The sequence below is a fragment of the Petaurus breviceps genome, unplaced genomic scaffold (assembly GCF_028583685.1).
Source record: "Petaurus breviceps papuanus isolate PSGF00001 unplaced genomic scaffold, PetGlider_PUasm1.0 90895, whole genome shotgun sequence".
NCBI classification, from domain to species: Eukaryota; Metazoa; Chordata; class Mammalia; order Diprotodontia; family Petauridae; genus Petaurus; species Petaurus breviceps.
In genome coordinates this window covers 27444503-27467763 of record NW_027187372.1, presented here as the reverse complement: position 1 = coordinate 27467763, position 23261 = coordinate 27444503, and the positions used below count along the sequence as shown (strand labels likewise).

General features: G+C 46.7%; 1 protein-coding gene across 1 annotated transcript in view; it reads right to left on the bottom strand.

The window, feature by feature from the left end:
• Positions 1–20695, bottom strand: part of LOC138151090 (receptor-type tyrosine-protein phosphatase V-like) — a 32285-nt gene extending 11590 nt beyond the window's left edge. Inside the window, exons 1-22 of the mRNA XM_069074570.1 lie at positions 20606–20695; positions 20212–20263; positions 19529–19801; positions 19073–19342; positions 18411–18674; positions 17786–18040; positions 14398–14643; positions 13897–14169; positions 13478–13750; positions 12977–13249; positions 12088–12354; positions 11206–11472; positions 10628–10909; positions 9298–9438; positions 8593–8803; positions 8221–8288; positions 6838–6964; positions 6592–6639; positions 3195–3288; positions 2956–3046; positions 2737–2813; positions 2041–2175 (exon numbers count right to left, since the gene is read on the bottom strand). Of these exons, the coding sequence (XP_068930671.1) occupies positions 2041–2175; positions 2737–2813; positions 2956–3046; positions 3195–3288; positions 6592–6639; positions 6838–6964; positions 8221–8288; positions 8593–8803; positions 9298–9438; positions 10628–10909; positions 11206–11472; positions 12088–12354; positions 12977–13249; positions 13478–13750; positions 13897–14169; positions 14398–14643; positions 17786–18040; positions 18411–18674; positions 19073–19342; positions 19529–19801; positions 20212–20263; positions 20606–20662 (4044 nt within the window). The 5' untranslated portion in view covers positions 20663–20695. The remainder of the gene's footprint in view (positions 1–2040; positions 2176–2736; positions 2814–2955; positions 3047–3194; positions 3289–6591; positions 6640–6837; positions 6965–8220; positions 8289–8592; positions 8804–9297; positions 9439–10627; positions 10910–11205; positions 11473–12087; positions 12355–12976; positions 13250–13477; positions 13751–13896; positions 14170–14397; positions 14644–17785; positions 18041–18410; positions 18675–19072; positions 19343–19528; positions 19802–20211; positions 20264–20605) is intronic.
• Between the last annotated feature and the right edge of the window lie 2566 nt (positions 20696–23261).

Here is a 23261-nt window from a genome sequence, read left to right as displayed (position 1 = left end):
TTCCTTCTACCTACCCAACTGCTCCTTCTCAGTTTCCCTTGCTAGATCTTCATCTAGGTCAAGGCCATTAATTCTGGATGTTCCCCAAGGATCTGTCCTGGGCCCTCTTTTCTTCTCCCTCTTTATTATCCTGATTAGTGACATCATTGGACCCCATAGGTTGAACAATCATTTCTATATGGATGATTCCCACCCAGATCTATATAGACAACCCTAACTTCTCTCTGCTCCAGTCTCATATAAAACTATCTACAAGATATCTCAAACTTCACAAGTCCAAAACAGAATTTAGTCTTCCCAAAATAACCCTCCCCTCTTCCAAACATCCTTCTTATGGGGAAGGAACCACCATCTTCCCAGTTAGCCAGGCTCACAAACTTGGGTGTCAACTTCAGCCCTTCACTCATACTCATCCAAGATACCCAATCTTTTGCCAAATCTTGTATTTCTACCTTCACAATATCGCTGCTATATGTTCCTTTCTCTCCTCCAACACAGCCACCACCCTGATGTAGCCCCTCATGAACTCCCTCCTGGACTATAGCAACAGCCTTCAATGCTCTCCTTGTCTCCATTCAGCTGCCAAAGGGATTTTCTTAAAGTACAGTTCTGACCATGCCTTTCCCCTACTTAATAAACACCCAAGGCTCCCTATTACCTCTAGGATCAAAAACCTCTGGGGTTTTTTTTTTTAAGCAATCGGTTTTTTAACCGATTTTTTTAAAGTAACTTGCTCAAGATTACACGGCCAGGTGTTTCTGGGTGGGTGCTAAGTGACCTTACAAAAGCCTTAAGGTGCTAATCTGAGCCTGGATTCGATCCCCAGGTCACCCCGACACTGGGGCTGGTGCTCTTACTCACTGTGCTACCCGGCCACCACAAAAACCTCTGGTTTTTAAAGCCCTTCACAAACTGTACCTTTCCTATTTCTCCAGTCTTTCCTCCATGTACTGGGCGCTCTCTCTCTCTCTCTCTCTCTCTCTCTCTCTCTCTCTCTCTCTTCACTTCTGCTTACTTACTTACTTCCTTGGCCCCCTTCAAGACTCAGTTCAAATTCTACCTTCTGCAGGAGGCCTTTCCCAGACCCCCTGGCCAGTGCTCCACGGCTGGGGCCTTCCATTTACACTGGACAGACCTTGCGCATTCAAGTTTTTGTATGTTGTTTACCCCATTAGAACATGAGTTCAGCGGGGGCAGGGACCGTGTTTTTGCTTTTCTTTCTACGTATCCCCAGGGCTTAGCACATTTGATACATGTTTGTTGTCTTGTCTGACTGGGATTCAAATTCAGGCCCCCTGACTCCATATCCAGAGCTTTTCTCACTGTGAAATCTTACTTGTCCAAGGCCTAGTCTAAAATCTGTTCCACATAAGGACTGGTTAAAAGAATTAGGAGTGTTTGGTATGGAGAATGGAAAACTTGAGAGCCTCGAGGTATGAAAGCTGCCTTCTCTATATGGTTGACTGACTAAGTGAGAAGCATCCTAGTGGGTAAGGCAAGAGACCTGTATTCTACCACTAACTATCTGGGTGACCTTACAAAAGCCTTTTCACATCTCTAGCCCTCAGTTTATTCCTCTAAAATGGTGAGGAAAGGGAGAAATTGAGTAGTCCCTCAGACCACTTCTGACTTTGATTTTCTAGGATTCTAAGCATATCTATACCAATCCTTCCCCCTGACCTAATCTATTTCACCTGACCTGTCTGCCTTCTCTGCTCCTTTTGTGCCCAAAGGCAGAGATGGTATAGGTAAAAAGAACAAGGGAACAGGTAAAAGTGGGGGGTGGAGAACATCAGTCTGGAAATGAGGATCTCGGGGACCTACTTCCAGACTTTCTGGGAAGATTTTGTCCTTCTTTGAGCCTCAGTCTTTCCATTCCATGAAATGGGGAGATTTGTCCCAGCTAGCCATCTCCTCCACCCTGGCTATAGGAAAGGACTTCCATCCACAGGCATGACATAGAGGTTGGGCTTCCTGAGAGAGGTGTCTGTGCTGACACCCAGTGGTGATTTCAGGTAACTACATGATATGGCTACTCACCCGTCCATTCTCCATGCCCACAGTCAACATGACAATTGTGTGGATCTGCTGCTCCCACACCATTCGCCAGAAATCTTCAATTGTCTTCTTGAGTGGTCCTTGAGTGGCAATGAACTCTTCTGTTCGGTTATAGCCCTAAGGGGTAAGGACAGGGCCACATGAACACCATCCTTAAGGTGTACCCTCCCATAAACATAACATAGAAATCCTCATGTGTCTCCCCCAATAACATTTATGTGTATTTGTGTGTGGATGTGTGAAGACATAAAAGTATAGATACATGCATGTGCATGCATATACATACATACATACACATGAAGACGAGACTGAAACCCAGAAGGGTAGTTTCATAGAATGTTTTTTTTCAATCTAGGTGCCCACATACATACATATTTTTATACCCCATTGGGATAGAGTAATAGCAAGCACGGGAGCATCCCGCAGATAATCACAATACAAAATATATGCTCCCAGGTCACATACATAAATAATACAGGCAAACATACGAATCCAAACATGGAAAAAAATATTCAGTTGAACATTAGGTAATCAAAATACATAGTCCACAAATACTCATGAGCAGAGAGAAGCCTATCTCCACAAAAACAAGTCCAGCAGGTGTGCTGCAGGGACAGAGGCCCCCATAGATGGACCTGCCACACAGACAGACAGGCAGCTCCTACAGAAGGCACTAACCGGGAGGAAGCTGGCATTGATGTAGTCAGAATAAGGTTCACCATCCAGAGGAGTCAGCCTCACTAGAGAATGATCATCTACGGGGGCAAACTTTGGACATTTAGTGGTAGGACAATGGACACCCCCACCTCGCCCCTTCACTATCCTCTACTTCAGACCCCAACCCAAGCCTTTTAGCCTCTCCCCCTTGCCCATTTCTAATGCCTGCCTGGCACTTACAGGGCAGCACATGTGGGTAGCGATTCTTCGTGGCATTGGCAGGGTTCTTTGCACACAGTGTGGACAGCTCTCTGCCGACTTCTTTTAGCTCCTGTGGATAACAGGTGGTCAAGGAGGTGAACCAGACATCACTTTACCTTATCCTTCAGAAGAGTGGTTGTGGGGAAAAGGAGGTGAGCCTGTCTTCTCACCTGGGACTGTGATCTGCCATGAGGCTCTGAGCAGAGAAGGGGCCTTACCTCAAACTCCTGAAAGAAAATCTGATGGCCATTGGCTTTCTTGTCCTCATAGCACTGTCGGAAGTTCTGACTAAGAATTGGCCGGTGGATGTTCCTGAGGGCAGAGGGAATCAGTAAGTCAACCACAAGGCTACCCTGCAAGGGCCTGTCCTGGACACTAGAGGAAGAATCCTAAGCAAGGAAACTACTTGGTCCCTGTTGTTAGAGCACCCCAATCTTATGGGGAAAGAGGGAAAGAAAGGATAAAAGGAAGGAGAAGGAGAAAGAGAAGGGAAGGAAGGAAGGAAGGAAGGAAGGAAGGAAGGAAGGAAGGAAGGAAGGAAGGAAGGAAGGAAGGAAGGAAGGAAGGAAGGAAGGAAGGAAGGTAGGAAGGAAGGAAGGGAGGAAGGGAGGGAGGGAGGGAGGGAGGGAGGGAGATATGGAAGGAGAGAGGAAGGGGAGGAAGGAAAGAGAGAAGGAATGAGAAAATGAAGGAAAGAAGGATTTATTAAGAACGTACTATGTACCAGGATCAATGCTAAGCACTTTAAAAATACATCTCATTTGAGCCTCACAAGAATCTTAGGAGGTAGGTGCTATTATAATCACCATTTTATAGTCAAAGAAACTGAGACAGGCAGAAATTAAATGACTTTCTTTAACTCAAGGCCATGTAACTCTGGTCTTTAGTCTGAGGTCAAATTTGAACTCATGTCTCCCCAACTTCAGGCCCAGTCCTCTAACCATTGTACTATCTACCTGTCTAGCTCTTCTAAGGGAAGAGTTCTTGATCAACAAAGAGATAGGGAGGATCACAGGAGATAAATTAGGTGATTTTGATTACTTAAAATTGAAAAGGTTTTTTTTGAACAAAATCAATATAGTAAAAACTAAAATGGCACTGTTAACTAGAAATTCTTTGCATCAAATTTCTCTGATACAGGTCTGATATTCAAGACACAGAAAGAATTTATTCATATATATAAGAACAAAAGTTGTTTCCCAATAGATAAATGGTCAAAGGCTATGAACAAGCATTTCTCAAGAGAAGAAATGCAAGTTTTTTAAGAACCATATAAAAGTGCTCCAAATAATTAATAAAAGAACTGCAAATTAAAACAGCTCTGAGGTTGTACCTCTTACCCATCAGATTGACAGAGATGATGAAAAAAGAAAATTGGAGAGCATATGGAAAAGTAGGCACTAATGGGTAGGACCATTCCAGAACTATATTCAAGAAATCACTCAACTGTGGGTACCCTTAGATCCAATGATACTACTACTAGGAATGTACCCCAAAGAGATCAAAGAAAGAGAGACAGGACCTATATATAAAAATATTCATAGAAGGACTTTTTGTTATAGCAAAATACTGGAAATTAAGGGAGTGACTATTAATTGGGGAATGGTTGGGCAAATTATGTTATGTGAATGTAATAGAATATTATTGTACTATAAGACATGATTAAAGGGATGGATTTAGAGAAATCTGGGGAGACTTATATGAACTAATGCAGAGGAAAGTGAGCAGAACCAAGAGAACAATTTATATGACTATGACATTGTAAAGAAAAACAACTCTAAGACTTAAGAATTCAATCCAGTGACTAAGAATGACTTCAGACGAGAAGAGGAAGAGAACTACCCACCTCTTGACAGTGAAGCAATGTAATCAAGGTACAGAATGAGACACACATTTTCAAACATGGGCCAGTCTGTGGATTTGTTTTGCTTGTCAATGTTAACTTTTACAAGAGAGAACTTTTTTTGAAGGGGGAAGGGAGAGAAGACTTGTGGGAGGGGAGAAGAACGGTTACTGATAATGATGCCAAAAAAAGAAAAAATATTGGGTTAATGACACATTTTTAAATGCACTAAGGAGAAGAGAGGTTCAGAGAAAGATGCAAGCAAGCAGGATAGCTTTACAACCAATGTGCTATTTTAAATAAGTTGCACATAAAAGACATTCAGAGTTACACATATAACTCTCTGTTCTTTACATAGGGGAATAAATGTCCAAATTTGTCTATGTACATCAAGATCATGATAAGAAATTAAAACCAAAATCCTGAAAAAATGCCCAAGGATTTCCCTAAGTCACAGTTAGGTATAGTTTGATAGGATCTACATCACAAAAGGTTCAAGAAAACCACTGGGATTTTAAATTAAAAGAACTGCCAAAATCCTCTCTCCAAATCAAAGCTGAAGAACCAGCAGATAGCAGCATTGAGCAATAAGCAGCTTGATGGAATGGATCCTTTGGGGAAGTAACCTCCTGGAATCGAATTGTGAATTGCCCTAAGCACCCATGTTCAATGACCATCTGTGTTCTTCTGTGTATATTCAATGGTCACATGTATTCCCTGCCTATGTTTTCACGCCTATTCATGAAGCAGAGGATATGCCTCCATGTGTATGTAGTCTTTCTTGTCTCATCTGTACAATGAAATAAATGTCTTTTGCTTTGCATTAATGTGTTTTATTCTGTCTTACCAAACATTTTGTCCTACTGAACTGTCCAACCTGTATTGGATTGGCAGTCCACCAAAACTCTCAATCATTTTCTGATCAATTGCCATCTAGCCTTGTCTTCTCTCATCTTGTATTTGTGAAATTGGTTTTTTGAACTTAAGAATCAGACTTTACCTTTCTCTCTTTTAAATTTCATCTTATTTAGGCGGCAGCTAGGTGGCAAAGTGAATAGAGCACCAGCCCTGGAGGCAGGAGGACCTGAGTTCAAATCCGGACTCAAACACTTAACACTTACTAGCTGTGTGACCTTGGGCAAGTCACTTAGCCCAATTGTCCTGCCCTCCCCCCACCAAAAAAAAATTTCATCTTATTCAATTCGGCCCAAGATCTTTGGGGATCTTTAAATGCTAACATCTAACAAGTTAACTATCTCTCCCAGCTTTGTGTCCTCAGCAAATAAGATAAGGATCCCTTATATCCCTTTATCCAAGTCACTGATGGAAAGACTAAACAAGCAGGAAAAGGTCTAACACAGATCCATGGCTCACTCCACAGTGGATCTTTTAAGTTGACAGGGAACTCTTAATAACTATTCTTTGAGTCTGAATATTCAGTCAGTTATGAATCCATCCAAAGGCAATGTGGATGGAGCATTGGACTTGTCATCAGGAAAGATCTGAGTTCAAAGCCCAACTTTGTTACTTACTAAGTTGTGGGACCACAGGCCAGTCATTTAATTACTGAGTCTCCTCGTCTATCAAATGAGGGGACTGTACTCCAGGACCTATCAGGTCTCTCTCAGCTCTGAAGCTGTGATCCTGTGATCTATCCCACATCTCTTCATCTTTTCCATAAGAATTAAATAAGATACTTCATCTATCCAGGCAGACTTATCTGGAAATCTCAGCCTCACCCAGGGAGGAGAGGACAGGGAAATGACACTCACATTTTGTTGTAGAGTGTCATCTCTTGGTAGAAATTCTTCTTTTGTGACCTAAAATAAAGGAAGTCAGTTGAGAGAGGACCAGACAGCTGGAGTAGGACCCACCCCCACCAAAGGAGATTTCATTCTTCTTCCACCTTCTCATCCCAACTCCCATTACAAAGTCTTCAGTCTCTGGAACTACAGTTGGAGTCCATGGGGAGCCCCTCTACCTGTCTCCCCTTCCGCACCCCCTGCCACAAGGCCTACCTTTCAGTCCGCACACGTCTACAGCACAGCAGGCCTAGCACTGCACACAGGGAAAAGAGGCAACCTGATACAATGCCTGATGCCACTAGGAGTGGCATCGATGCCCCTGAGACACTGGCCCGAGGCTCTGGGGAGAATGAAGGAAAGGATGGAGCTGCCTAAGATTGTGTGCCCAGCCAACCACCAAAATCTAGGCATTTTCAATTAGCTCACCCTGAGGGCTATCCTCAGCCCCTTATTGGAGTTATGCCAACACCTGAAGCTCAGAAACTTTTAAACAAATAAGCAGCCTACCCTACCAGCTCCAGACACTAAGGTTTCTTCTTGTCTTCCTCTCTACAGTGGAGGCCAGACAGCATCCTGAATGGGAGCTCAAGAGCTCATTTCTGTCCTGTTCTCAACTTGTGGGTGTGCACCCTCTCCTCCACTGGCAACCAACCAGAGATAAGTAACAGGGTAAACAGTCCCATCTGAGCCAGGGATTCTAGAACTCTCAGAGACCATGAAACACTCAGACCTGGAAGAATATGGGGGAGAGTGACCACAGTCATGGGATCATGAGATCATGGGGGGAGAATGACTGTAGTGATGGGATCATTGGATCATAGGGGGGAGAGCAACTATACACATGGGATCATTGGATCATAGATTTTGAGCTGGAATAGACCTTCAAGGCCTTTGAGTCCAACCTCCACACACCGCCCCCCATCACTATTTTACCATTTCACAGATAAGGAAACTAAGCCACAGAAAGGTTAAGTGACTTACAAGATTTTAAACTAGGCCTTTCTGATCTCACCTTCCCTTTAAACTATTAGAGTACAAAATTGTAATAAGACTTTTTGTGTATTACATATCTATACTATCTATCTATATATATGTAATACTAGTCTCTCCTCCCTCCCTCCCTTCTTCCCTTATTCCACTCCCTTTCTCCTTCCATTCATTCTTTCTCCCTCTATTTTTCTCTCTCCTTTTATTCACTCTCTTTTCTGTCTGTCTCTCCTTCTCTCTCCCTCCCTTTTTCTCATCTTTCCCTCTTTCTCCCTCCATTCATTCTCTCTTCCTCCATTTTTCTCCTTCTATTCACTCTTATCTGTCTCTCTCCCTTTTGCTTTTTCCTTCCTCATTTTCCCCTATTTTTCTCTCTCCCTTCATTCATTGTCTTATCTGTCTCTCTCTCTCTTTCTCCCTTCCTTTTTATCCCTTCATCTATGTAATAATATATATCAGTAGTAACCATATGTGGGAAATGCTCATCCTAGCCTCTAACGTCAATCTTATCCCATCGTGTTAGAAATGAGCCACATGAGGAGAATGTACTCCCTTTCCTAGTTCCCAAATCCAGCGGTAACAGATGAGATGCTCTCACTTCCTGCTTACCTGAGAAGGCTGTAAAGGATACAGTAGGATTGACTGGGTCAGAGCTGGTAAAGGCTGCCACGCTGAACCTGGGGATTCATTCAGGGTTCAAGGGAGGAGTACAAATTACCCAACCAGGAGACTCTGAGCTAGAACAAACTGAGCACTCAGGATTTCCCAGAGCCATGGGATGCTAGCTGTCCTCTGCTTTCTTGGGTCAGGTTCCCCCTAACTTTGTTTCCATCATCTCTTCCCAGGAAGACAGGAGTAGCTAACAAACTCCCAGAGCCCCCAAAACAGGCAAACCTGTGGCGTTTGTGAATCAGCCCAACCTGATGGGCTGAACCAGTCTCTCTCCATGACCACCCAGCCCTCTTCAGCATCAGCCCTCACCTATACTGGGCATCTGGCTTGAGCTTCCCATTACAGGTCTGCTGAGTCTGACCGCAATCCTCAGTGCCCACAGACACTGTCCAAGAACGGGGCATTGCCCATGGGCCTGGGCGGAAGGGCGAGGGCAGCAAGACAGCCAAATAAGAGTCAAGTCCTCTGTAGTAATGGTCATACCAGGTGTGGGAGATGACTTCCTGGGATGGCTGTACCACTGGGAAATGGAAAAGCAGGAAGAGAGATGGCATCTAGCTATCGATGCATAGGAACATAGACTACTTTCCATAAAGGGGTTGTTTTTTTCTCTCCACAGACCCTCTTCTCATCTTTCCCCTCACCCAAAGGAAACTCGCCATACTGTGTCCAGAAGCATATGAGACAAGTACGTAGTTAGACTTACCAACTATACAAGTTTTAGACCCTCTCTTTCAACCCATATCTCATATTCTTCCCCATAGCTATGTCCATATCTCTTTAGTGTTCACCCCTCTTCCTGTCCTCAAGAGATCATGAGGTCCTTCAGCCTAGTACAAGATTGCTAGTACCCACCATTGAATGTTAATTCCAAATACAGAGTTGCCTGGTCTTGTGTAGTCCCTTCCTTCCATCCTGCATGTCCCAGCCCTTGGATCACAGTAGCACTGACCCTATCCCACCCCCAAAGTTAGACAATGTCTCCTAGGCTGCTCCTAATATGTGGGCACTCACATGAGGCATTGATGGTAGCAATAACACCATACCACTGGATCTGTCCATTATCCTCACCAAACATGTCCCTTGTGATCACCACCCCAGCACCTGCTTCAGGCTCCAAGTGAGGGGCAGCTGCCATCTCTGGGGGGCGCCAGGCTAAGGACAGAAATGGGAAAGGGTCAAGACCCAACCACAGTGCGGGGGGGGGGGGGGGGGGGGGGGTTTGTACTAAAAAGAAGAAGGGCATGTTCACTTGGGAAAAGGTTGGCAAGGGTCTTTGTTTTTTTTTTTTTTTTTAGAGGGGGGAAGGCAGGGCAATTGGGGTTAAGCGACTTGCCCAGGGTCACATGGCTAGTAAGTGTGTCAAGTGTATGAGGCCCGATTTGAACTTAGGTCCTCCTGACTCCAGGGCCGGTGCTCTATTCACTGTGCCACCTAGCCGCCCCTGCAATAGTCTTAGAAGCTGGATCCTAAGACAAAAGGTGGACAGCCAGTGAAAAGTATTTGAGTTCACAGGCCTTATGGATATAAGGAACCTTCAAAATCTAGACCAGATTATTTTGCTTGACTATACATGTTTGTAATAGGGCTTTTGTTTTTCTTGTTTTCTCCATGAGGAGAGGGGAAAGGGAGGGGAAGAAGTGAGCAGAAAAGGTGGATTTTCATTTGAAAATAAAATAAATTTAATTTTTAAAAAATCTAGACCATGCTAATATGGAAAATGTATATAAATAAACATATTATACATGCTAATATGGAAATGTGCATATAAATAAACATATACATGCTAATATAGAAATGTGTATATAAATAAATATATTATACATCTTATACACATATACATACTAAACATATCGATTATACATCAAATATCAAATTGCTTGTCTTCTCAAGGAGGAGAGAGGGATAGAAAGGAGGGAGAGAATTTGGAAATCAAAATTTTTTTAAATGAGTGTTAAAATTTTTTTACGTGTAATTGGGAAATATTTAGTGAAATAAATAAAAATATATTAAAAGGAAAAAATTTTAGCCTATGCTCCTAATTTTACAGAAGAGGAAACTGAGGCCTAAGGGGGCTATAGTAAAATAGCTGATAATCAAAATAGCTGGCAATTAAACCTCTGACTTCACGTCCAACCAAACAAAAGCCCAGAGGGAGTGTCAGGGAGAAGATATTAATACCTAGTCCCTAGAATTACCATCCTGTATGGGCTGGGAAACTGTTGGTTTAGGTGACTTCAGAATTCCCTTTTCACCCTTTAATGTCTATGATGATGTTCAATGGCCTAGCACTGGGAGAGGAAGGCAAGGGGGAGTCTGGATAGTGCAGGCAATGTACACCTACCTTCTGGAGAGGTGGTACACAGCAAAGTAACCGTCTGACTCCACAGCCCATTCCTCCCCAGCAAAGTGAGGCTAAGGCGGTAAGAAGTGGCAGGTGTTAATCCAGGGAGCCGGAGGTAATTCTGGGAGGTGTTGGCACTGAAGATGGCTTGCGCTTTCCCTCCAGTCTCCAGCTGCTCTGCCACTACCAGACAGGTGGCTACTTCTCCGACAGGAACCGTCCAGTTCAGTGCCAGCTGGATGGCCTCAGGTTGGCACTGCACATCTTCCACTGGCCTGGGTTCTGTAGGGACCAGACCCTTATCTTGTGTCTACCAATGCCCAAGTAGCATCCCCCAAACTACTGCATGTCCATGAGCAGGAGGGTGATAGATCTTTCCATCAAAAGGAAGAGAGAGATTAAATGCATGTTACCCCATAAAGAGAAAAAATTCTAAATTGGGCATCCTACCTTGAAGAGCACAGAGGGCAATGCCAGTCTGAGAGGCATTAGCATGAACCTGCATAGGACTCAGAGTGGGTATCAGTGCTAACTAATTGTCAGCTGCCCCTGATCAGCCTCCCAGAAATACAACGTACCGATGAGCAGCGCTATTGGACTGGTGGAAGCTTGGAGAGGTCCAGCTTGACACAGCACAGAGAGGAAGAAGGTATGTCCAGGAATCAGGCCCTTTAGGAGGAGGTGGGCTTGACCCAGGGACACAGGCTGCCTGCTGAGTAACTGCCCAGACTCTAAGAGCTGGGCCTGGCATTCCCCCTGCCCCTTTGGGGCAGCAGCCCAAGTCAAAGTCACTGTGGCATTGTCCCCGTGCCTGGTCACTGACAGCTCCTTGGGCACCAGTGGGGCTGTGGGGAAAGGGAAAGGGAGAGGAAGAGATGGAATGAGAAGGGGAGGGAGAGTGGGAAAGAGAGGGGAAGAGAGAGAGAGAGAGAGCACACAGGTCACCCAAACATAGCCTGGTACCAGGCTACCCTGAGAGCTCCAATGTCCACTCCAACCCCAGGGAACCTTGGGAGGACAAGCAAGAAAGAGAAACAAAGGCACAACTAATTTTAAGATAAGACTAAGGCATCCTATCTCAGCCTCAGCTACCCTCCCTTTCTAACCCATACTGGAAACACTTGTGGTGGCCACTTCCCATACTGGGCCAGAGATATGGGCAAATAATTAGCCAGAGAGGAATGACCCAGGGGGTCTTTTGGGCACAGAAAGCCCCAGATGCTATTGCCTTCTCTCAGAGTGTCTTCCATCTTCTTTGCTTATATCTTGTTTACCTAATTGCTTACATGCTGTCTTCCCCATTAGAATGTAAGGTTTTTGAGGGCAGGGACTGTCTTTTTGGCTTCCTTTCTTAGTATACCAAGCACACTGCCTTGCATATAGTTAGTGCTTAATAAATGCTTCTTGACTTGACTTGGGTCCCCTCCTCCCCTTCATAATTTCTGATTCCCTCCACTCACGGGTCCAGCTGGTGACGTTGGCTGCTGCAGAATGGTGGGGCCCAGCTAAAGAGACAATCTCCACCCAGTACTTGGTGCCTGGAGTCAGATTGGAAAAACTTATATTGTTCACCTCAGGTCCAACAGCATGAGTGCTCACTGTAGTAGTGCCCTCCTGGTGAAGGGTGACTTGGTAGCCATCCTGGCTCCCAGCTGCCTGGTCCCAGGATACACATAACCTGGTCGGATCCTTACTGGTCACATTTACCATGGTTGGGGTCAAGGGAGCTGTGGAGAGAGCAGAATAGGATCTGAGACCACAGAGAGCAGGGGAGGAGACTGAAGCTGTAAGCAATGATCTTAGACCCCCTTCACAAAAGCCTACTCTCCTCCCAAATCCTCAGAAAAAATCAGCTTAAAGTCAGAATAAACTCAAGCAAAGAGAGTGATCAGCAAGTCTGTTGTTCTTTCTCCATCATGGCTAGAACTAGATTAGGCAGAATGACCTTTGTTCCTGTCATCAAAGTCTCCCATAGGCAACGGAAGATTCAGATCTGGTTCTGAAAGGGGCAAGAGTCCCAGTGGGGCTGACCGACTATCTCTTCTCTTCCCCACTAGGCCATGGGAATGCATATGTGTATGTGTATGTGTATGTATATATGTAAATGTATGTGTATATGTATATGTATTATGCCCAAATTCTTGCTATAGCAGCCTAAATTGAGTTAGGGACCATCCAACTTAGAACCAGGGGAATGGACTGGATGATCTCTGAAATCCCCCACCAGTTCTAAAATTCTACAATATTCTCTCTCCATCTCCTCAATACTTCTCTGCCAATCACAATAAGCATTACTCTCCACTTCCCAACATACCCCAGAGTGAGCGGTCCAGAAATATAGCTACTCACGAGTCCATGAAGTGAGGTTGGGGGCCCAGGCCTGGTAAGGTCCCCCAATGCCACCAGCCCTTAAACTGTAAGCTGTCCCTGGCTCCAACCCCCAGAAGGTATAGCTGGTGGCATTGCCCATGAGGACAACATGGTGAGTGGCATTGCCCATTGGCAGCTGGTACAAAGTAAGCTCAAAGCTCTGTGCTCTACTCGGTTTCCAGGACGCCAGCAGGGCTGAGGCCTCAGGACTGCCCATGTTGAAGAGAGTCAGATTTACTGGTGCCTCAGGATCTAGGAAATAACCAGTGTGGTGAGTGTCCATGGGCAATACCCTGCAATAGGAATGATGCAGCATTCCCAGGAAACCCCACATGGACTCTCACAGATAGCAAAGGAGGTACAGGAAGGTCCATCAAGAACAGTTAGGGTGTGGATGTGGTACCCAGAGGGTTAGAAAGAATGCTGCAGTGGGCATGGGAAGCTGGGGCAGAAAGGACAGGGACGCCCAGGTTCACTCACATGTCCAGGCTGTGGCATTTTTAATGTCACTCTCATCTAAACCCCGCAGGGCCACCAGCTGTACCAGGAACTCCATGCCTTGGGGTAGCTGGGGCCAGGAGAAGCTCTGAATCTCAGAAGAGAGCACTGCTTCTTCCTTCAGTTTCAGGGGTGCTAGGTGGTACAGCCATAAGCGGTAACCACCCAAGGCCCCAGGAGGTGGACTCCAGCGGGCAGTCAGGCTAGAAGGCTTGCCTTCATTTCCGAGGCTCAGGGTGGCCGGTGTGGCAGGAACTACAGACATAGAGAAGAAACAGATTCAGAATGCCTCCTTATCATCACCACTGTTATAGAGCATACAGAAAGCCAGGGAACAAAGAGGGCAGGCACCCTAGATATCCGATAGTAGATACCAGGACAATGAAGAGCTAGAAACTCACATGTGCAAGCATGTGCCTTCTGGATGGTCGAATTAAGGTGCCCAGCCCAGGCCCAAGCTGACACGATGAAGCAGGAACCAGGGGTGAGGCCCTTAAGAGTCAGATTAGTTTGCTTGCTGCCCACACTGAGGAAGCCTAGGGTCTTCTGGGTCCCTTCTTCTTGCCAGGAAACCCTGTACCCATCCCGCCTTCCTTCTGGAGATACCCATTGGACATCCAGGTTGGAGGTGCTGCCCCGGCTTGCGACTTCCAGTAACTGTGGAGGCCAGGGCCCTGCAAGGATGTAAGACCTAATGATGAAGCCTGGAGACACATCCTCTGGCCACATAACCACTGAGATCTCACCCTGAACCTCTCAGGGAATGACTGCCTGGGTTCCCGATCTCTGTCCTATCACAACCCAGCATGACTGAGCAACCACCCTTCCTTGTCCCCAGATGCCACCATGATCCAGCTATTATGCCACCCTTCCCTCTGATACCACCTTATCCTGATACTCACAGGTATGCCCCATCAGGCTCTGAGTGGTGACCCCTGAGGGTAAGATAATATCGACTCGGTATTGGGCACCTGGCACCAGTCCTCGGAAAGTGATGTGGGTGGCATTGGGCAGCACAGAAACATTAGCAATGATGTCTGGGGAGCCCTCAGCATAGAGCAGTACCCTCCGGCCTGGCTCCCTCAATGCCTGCAGCCCAGCTAGCTGGAGAACCCCAGGTTGGGGCCTGGCCTTAGAATCTGGAAAGGCTAGGGTAAGGAAATAACCCCAGGCAGAGTTAAGATGGAGAAAAGGAGTGGGCTGTATGTAGTGCCAGCCAAGCCAAGCTGTGGCTAACTACAAAATTCAGGATAAGATCTCTTCCCTCTGTCAAGTTCCTATGCTTTGGTATTTGGCTTTGTTTCACTTTCCCCTTAGCTACTTACTAAATCCCTTGCTGGGGAAAAAACATCTTTGTCTCTGCTGAACTAAGGGAAAAAGAGGGCTTGTCTATACCTTGGCCAGAACAGCAAATAACAGCTCATGCTTGCATAGCATTTTCATGGTTATAACCACCTGACCCCATGAGCTGTTTTAGCCCTATTTCACAGACGATAAATTTGAGTTTTAGATGAAGTGATCTGCTCAAAGTCACACAGCTAAGTACAGAAATAGAACCCAAGTCTGCTCATCCTCAAACCGATGGTTCTTTGTACCGTGCCATGCTGCCTGAGAGTATAACACAGGAAACACAAAGAATTGCCCAGAAGAAAAGCAGAGCAGATGGTTCCTTTGTAATCTGCTGGCTCTGAATCCCAGACTGTTCTGGGTTGGGGCTTCCTTTCCCTCCCTGGCTCTCCTGGGGTACCTGGACATCACCAATACAGCTTACCTAAGTGACCAAGCAAAACTCCTCCACCCCAATCCAACACAGGCAAAGGTGGGTTTAAAAACAACAACAAAACTTTACCACATTAAAAGCTTTTCTAATCCTCTCAGTGGTTAGCATTCTGTCCAGCCTTAAAGTAACTTGATTTTCCTTATCTGTGAATATTTTGTTTCCCTCCCTCCCCCCAACCCAAACAATAGAAAGTAAGTTCCCAGAAGAAAGGGACTTCCCCCGCCCCATTTTTGTCTCCCTAGTGCCTAAAGGAGGGCCCTGAACATAGGAAATATTGAATAAACCTGTTGAATTGAATTGACATACTAATAAAGAGTAAGGAAATTAACATGTAAACCTAAAGAATTAAGTACAAGGGGTAGAATTGTTCATTAGTTAACTCTAGCCTGGCTGTCTACCTTGGGACAAAGCCCCTCTCTTTTTAACCCTTGCTCCCCAATGTCTTCCCCTCTCAAAGAGAAATGACAGTTTGAAATGAGTTGTCTGTTCCCTCCTGTGAGTCTAAGGGGGAAATTAGGGGCTAATTTTCCCAATCAACTCTTTCTGAAAGTTATTTGACACATCAAAGGCTGAGGGACCAACAGCAATAATAATTATTATTATATGTACATACACACATGCACAGGGTTTCATAGTCCGCAAGGCTTTCCTTACAATTCAATGAAATGACTAGTACAAATATTATGATTCCTATTTTACAGATGAAGAAACTGAGACTGGCTAGTGAGATAAGCAATCTCCTTATTTTACAGATGAAGAAGTTGAGTCACCACTTTTTGGCTTAGTAAAGAACTAGAAATAAAAGGAATGCTGATCAACTGGGAAATGTTTAAACAAAGTGTGCTATATCAATATAATAGAAAGTAGTGCCCAGTAAGAAATTAATATGAAGAAATCAAATTGGCACAGGAAGACATATGAACTGATGAAGAATGATTCAGGCAGAACCAGGAAATCAATCTACAATGTCTATAAATAGCAAACACAAACCAAAACACAACAAGAAATAATGTTGCATAATTATAATGCTCAAGTCTGATCCCAAAGAAGAGATAAGAACACGTCTCTTCTCCCCTTCTTCACAGAGGGGACTATGGGTGTGAAACAGTATATATGCTGTCGGATTGTGGTGACGTGTTGGTTAGTTTTGCAGAACTGTTCATTTTCCTCTTTTTAAAAAATTCTTTATTAAAGGTGAATGTCCTCTGGGAAGAGGGGAAGAATATATTTGGAAATTATAGGGACGTTAAAAAAAAAAAGAGAGACATCAATAATTTTTTTTTTAAGCAGAGGCACCATGATATGATAGAAAGGATACTGGGCTTGTAGTCATGAAGACCAGCATTAAAATTCCATCTCATACAATCACTAATTGGCAAGTCACTAAACTCTCTGAGCCTCAAGCAACTCCCTAGGACTCATCTACTAAGTTATAGTCTAGCTGGATTCTAAATTAGTGAAGGGAATTTCTGCAGTGCCCCACATTGACAAAGATATCTTTTGTGCACAGACAATGAAACTGAGATAAGCCAATGACAGGGACAGAATTCAAACCCAGGTCTTCTGGCTCTAGGGGCATGAACTCTTTGCTTTATGCCGGGCTCCTTCTAGACAGCTGGGGAGGGGAGGCACAGTGAATGGAGCATTTGGCCTGGAGTCAGGAAGACCTGAATTCAAATCCAGCCTCAGATACTTCCTGTCTGCCTCAGTTCCTTCATCTGTAAAATGGGAATCATCATAGCACCCACCTCCCAGGGCTGTTGTGAGGATCAAATAATATAATACTTATAAAGTGTTTAGCATAGTGCTTCCTTTTCCCCACCCCTTGCCTTATAGGTATTTAATATACAAAGATTTGAAATGTGGTATTTTCATATCTAACAAGAGACAAGTATTGTTCAACACAGTCTGGGGCACTGGTTCTATCAGAAAAGTGAAAAGATCAGGGAAGATGATCCAGGGTTCAACTGTCACCCCCTTCCTTCCTGGAGGAACCTGGCAGGTTATAGCTTTCCTGCTCCACATGCAGCCCTCTAGGTCCTCAAGTGCGGCCCTTTGACTGAATCCAAACTTCAAAGAACAAATCCTCTTAATAAAAGGATTTGCTCTGTAAAATTTGGACTCAGTCAAAAGGTTGTACCCAAGGACTTTGAAGACCACATGTGGCCTCAATGTCTCAGGCTCCCCTTTACCACGAGGATCCCAGGGACTGGGGACTCAAGAGGGCCCAGATAACCCCAGATAGTAATTCTGACACCCGTGAGCAGTGTCTGGAAAGAAATCATGCCTCAGGGGCGGCCAGGTGGCTCAGCGAGTAAGAGCACCAGCTCCAGTGTTAGGATGACCTGGGGATCAAATCCAGGCTCAGATACTTAGCACCACACCCAGAAATAACTGGCCGTGTAACCTTGAGCAAGTTACTTAACCCCGATTGCTCTAAAAAAAAAGAAAAAAAAGAAATCATGCCTCAACCGCTACCCTCCACCCTGTGCCCACACACATAAACTTACACTCCAGCCAGGCGTCAGCCTGAGCTGAGGCACCATGGGGTCCAGCTAGGGCTGTGAGCTCCAAAGTATAGTGGCCAGCAGGAAGAGGGCCTGGGAAGGTGGCATTGAGAGCCTCAGGTCCCAAGGTACTGTTCCTCTCAGTCTGCCCAGTTAGCTGCAACAGGTAGCCATCCCTGTGCCCTGGCCCTGCCTGCCAACTTGCTGAGAGTCCAGGAGGCCAAGGAGTCAGCACCAAATCAAAAGGGACAGAGGGATCTGTTGGGAGATCACAGGGAAAGAAGGAAAAAGATGGAGGAAGAGAAGGAGACAGAGGGGAGGCAGATGGTTAGAAGGTAGGTACGATGTTTTACCCTCCCATCTGAGTGCCCCATTCTTTGTATGTCTGCTGACTCATCCAGATGTTGCCAGCTACCACATGGCCTACATTAGAGAAAAGGAAGTGGGGTTTTACTCCTGCTATAGGTGAAGAATACCTGTTAGCTGGAAGGGGAGACCATACAACTATAGAAGTGGGGTACCAAGGTGCCCACTTCCAGGGACAACCTGGCAACTTTCCCCAGAACTGCTTCCCTAGAGAGGAATGGCCAATTTGCCTTTCTTAACCTGCTCCCCCAACAGTACTCACAGGTCCACTCGGTGGCATTGGGTCCTCCAATCTGCAAGAGGCCAGCAGTAGCATTGAGAGATAACTGGTAGGGGGTGCCCGGGGAGAGGTGGTAGAAGGTGTGGTTGGTAGTGCCCCGCTTTGCCACAGCTGTGAGGATAGTACCGTCCAAGAGGTCCAAAAGGGTCAGGTGGAACCAAGCTGCCCCCTCAGTCCTGCTCCAAGAGACTCGAAGGGCACTGGTACCCATGGCAAACAATACTAAATGTTCTGGGGGTATTGGAGCTGAGGGGCAAAGAGAAAAATGGTTAATCTCAAGAAAGATCAAAGGATCCCAGATCATAACAGCTAGCAAGTCCAATCCCCTCAGATGAAGAAACTAAAGTCCTGAGATTTTAAATGACTGGCCCGGGATCACACAGCTAATGTTTAAAGCAGGATTCACACTTGGTTCTTTGTGATTTCAAATTCAGGATTCTATCCACTATGCCATCTAACTGCCTTAAGAGTTAGAAAATGAAGGAAGTGGGCACGGTGAGTGACTAGACATGGGAGAACACAGAAAGTAGCCTTTCTCTTGAATACCCTATGAGGTTCTGCTCTACCCACCCTCTCCTCAGCCTCCAAGGGGCCAGGTCCCTGAGGACATAACTCCAACAAAGGTAACAGGATACTCTCCTTACCTGTCCACTGGTGAATGCTGGTCTTGACATGGAGGTCACCGGCCCAGGTAGTGATCCATAAGGCATATTCACTGCCTGGCAGGAGACTGTCAAAATGGTGGGAGAGAGTTCCTGGAGCCACTGAGATGTTCCATGACAACGTCTTGGACTCCAAGTGGTAAAGGAGAAGCTGGTAGCTATCTTGCTCTCCAGGAGCTGACTCCCAAGTGGCCTCTAGCTTAGATGGGCTCCCAGAGTTGTTGAGTCTCAGGTTGAGGACAGGTGAAGGGGCTATTCCAGAGACAGAAAAGGAGATATCCAGTAAGAAGCTAAATTCTATCCAGACCCTCAATTGGATCATCCTACTAAATCTGATCCCTGAAAAACTGCCCACCTGTGCCCAGTTCCTACCCTCTGCCAATTCACATGAAGGTGCCCCTTTGCCTGGTTTCCTTGCCTCCCACCGATACTACTCACTCATCTGAGCTGTGAGGGTGACGGTGGAATTCTGGGAGCAGGGGAGCAGCACTGTCACCTCAAGCTGGTAGTGGCTCCCAGGGACCAGGTCCTGGAACTGGAAGCTGCTGGCATTGGGGCCAGCCTGAAGCTGACGTCTCTCAAGGGGGGCAGAGAGGCCCAGGCGGGTAAGATGGAGCACATAGCCCAGACCAGCGGGGACTGGGGTCCCCCAATTCAGGACCAGGCTGTCAGGTTGACCTTGACTACTGATGTTCACCTGCAAGGGCTGTCCTAGGAGAGGAGAATAGGTCCATGGGATGGCAGGAAGGATCATGGCACCATAGGATTTAGAGGGAGAAGGAATCTTAGAAGTCAACCCATCCAGCTCATTTTATACAAGAAAAAACTGGCCCAGAAGGGAAAATTGATTTGCCTGGGATCACACGGCTACTGGCAGAAGAAGCCAAATTTCCTGCCTTTCCGTGGAGCATTGCATGCTTCCCAAAGGGGGTGTGCCCCTCCAGCCTCATTTCTCCCACTGCCTATGGGAGAATAATGCCCATGCCGGAAAGAGGCCAAGAGGGGGAAAATACAACGTGGGACAGGGAAGGTGGAGCAGAGGGTTCTGAAGACATGGGGAACAGCGGTCGATGGTGGAAAGTGCTCCATGGCACCTTCCAGGGGCTTATCTGAGCACCTACCTCCGTGCTCATGTTCTGTGGGCACCTCTACCTGGTTGCATCCATCATCACCCTGTAGGAAGGAGAATCATTGGGACAAGTGGCCCAGCACCCAGACTTCTCAGCTAGGACGGGACAAGGGCAGAAGAGAAACCCCAGAGGCGAGGATTAAACTGTCAGTTGCCTCTGATGCCCCTGAGCACAGCCGTCACATCTCCCAAAGGGGCATCCAGAGTTTCTAAGGCAGCAGCAAAAAGGCAGTGGAAGGCTGGTCTGGTCTGCCAGCAGCCAACACAGGAACAGCCGCTGGGCTAACCTAATACAGACCAGCTGTGGGGCCGCGGGGAAGGAAGCCAGCCCAGAATTGCCCCAGTGGTCCGAGCCCCTCTTAGCACCCCAGCCATGCCCACCTTACCTCTCCTAAGGTCCCCCCGCGCCAAAGGAGGACAGTGAAGAAGAGCAGCGGCCGCATGGCCAAGCCTGAAAGGGATAGTTAGGAGGCAGTGGGTGGAGTCGGCCCCTCCCATCTAGCCAGTCACCCCCCCCGCCCACCCCCCCCCCAGCCGCTCCGCCCAGCTTGTTGGCCGAGAGCCAGAGGTTTCAGGAGCCTACCCAAGGCTTGGCTTTGAGAGGAGGGCAACAGGGCTGCCAGCCTGGGGACGGGACAGTGGAAGGGGTATGGGACACAACGAGGCAGGCTGGGGTGAACTCCCCCATGTCTAGCCTCGTTTCCCTCCTGAACCCCAAGCCGATCCCTAATGCCAACCCTATCCTTTCCCCCAGTTCCTTCCTTCTCCCTTTCCCTATCTCTCCCTCAGTGGAGTAGGATAGGCTTGCTGGAAAGGCTTGCAATTTTCCATCCTTGTGGAGGAGAGCCAGAAAAGAGGGGCATACCTAAGACAGAGGCATAGGCTGAAGTCCTGCTCCAGACACTTACTTGCCATACAACCCTAGGCAAGTCATTTTCCCTCTGGAGGCCTCAGTTTCCTCATCTGTAAAATGGGTTCTATGACCACCAAGGAACTTCCAGTTCTAAATCTAGAATCTTCTGAGTTAAGCAACCTAAATTCAAATCCCTGCTCCATAGGTGACTGCGGGCAGGTCTGCCTCTGCGAGCCTGCATCTCTTCATTGGTAAAAGCAGGATGATAATACAGGATGATGACTTTTTCATAGAGTTGTTTGGGGGAAGGCACTTTTTTAACCTTAGTGTATCATGGAAACAACGGTGATATGGCTGCTTGAGCGCAGTGTGAGTGGCCCACGTGGGCAAGTGATGGCAGTGGAGACCAGTGGAGTGTGCTGTCACTGTCCTCTGTATTGTCCAGAGTGCCTGCAGGCTTCAGCCCTCGTGTACCTGTGTATGTACACGCTTCTGTGGGCAGCTGGGACATTGGGCCACAGAATTAACCCTTTTAGAAGCCATCTAATTTACCCCTTCATTTTCCTGAGGTTAAATGGCAGAACTGGGATTAGAATCTAGGTCAAGGTGTGACAGGGAAGGGAACAAGCATTTATTAAGCACCCACTATATACCAGGCATTATGTTAAGTGTTTTACAAATATCACCTTATTTGACCCTCACAACAACCCTCGGAGACAAGTGCTGTTATTATCCCCATTTCACAGATGTGGAAAATGAGGCAGACAGAGATTAAGTGATTTGCCCAGGGCAATAAGTGTCTGAGGTTAGATTGGAACCTGGGTCTTCTTGACTTCAGACTTAGAACTCTATGCACTAGCCTATATGGTTATGATCATAGAATTACAGAATTATAAACCTAGAAGTGAAAGGGGCCTTCAAAGCCGTCTGATCCACCTCTTCATTTTAAAGAAAAAGAAATTGAAGTCCGTAGAAGTTAAATGACTGGACCAAGGTCATACAGGTAATAAGACAGAGGCAGGATTTAAACACAGATCTCTGATTCCAAACCCAGTGCTTTCTACACTGTGTACTCCTCTCTGTTGAGGAAATGAAGACCAGTTACAAAATGGGGCTGTGGGAACCAAGAGAACCAGCATGTTCCCTAGTGGGGGGACCTGAGAAGAAGCTGGGGAGTCAGTCAGCAGACCTTGCCCTCCACCCTTCCAGGAGTGAGGAACCCTTCAACTTGGGGCAGGCTACACAAGAAAGGGAATGTACTTGACCCACCAGTGGCCCAGAGCCATCTAACTCATTCCCATCCCTTCACCACTGCTGCCCAAACTGGTTCCTCCTGCCCCACACAGCCCCCATCTGGCTGGCCTCAGCAGAGGCCAGACCAGGGTGATACACAGCCGGGGGGCCTTACCCCACCTTACAACCAGAAGCATGTCAGTGTACGGGAAAGAGGGGGTCATGGGTCAGTGAGGGGTAGCTCTCCCATAGCCAAAGTGGGAAGAGGTGCCAGGGGGAAAAGCAGGGACAGGGGAGATCAGGAAAAGGAAAGGGATAGGGAACAAGATTCATATCCTATGGGACATGGACATTCTGCAAGAACCAGGGCATCCTAAAGGAAGATTAGAGATAGCGCCACAGCGGCTTTGCCTTGGCCTCTGGGCCACCCCTTTCACTACCGACTAGGCTAGGGGGATGCTCCCTCCCCCACCCAGTCTGGCCCCAAACCTCAGAGCCGCTGCCGCCAGGCCCCTGGATAAGGGCCTGGAAACTTAGGAGTTGCAGACTCATCAGATTTTCCAGGCTCCGGGCTCAGGGGAATGGGGCTGGTGAAGGGGGAGACAGGCAGGGAGGCTGCACTGCTAGGCCAAAGAGGAAGCCTGCTAACCTCATCCCATGCTTGGGGCCCCCATACCCAGCCAGGCCTTGGTTCCCCCACCCTTTTTTTTGAAAAACAGGACTTTAAAAAGAGAAGGAAAGCAGTGGGGAAAGAGGATGGCAGCATCCTGTCCATGTATTGGACAATGGAGCAAGCTTGAATGGGACCCAGGGTTGGGGTCTCCAGGCCATATTGGAAGAGGCCCCTCATCTGGGCAGGGAAAGAGGAGACTGATGAAGGAAGCATAAATAAATGCCAAGCTCAACACTTGTGACACAGTTCTGTCTCTGTCTCTCTGTCTCTCTCTCTGTCTCTC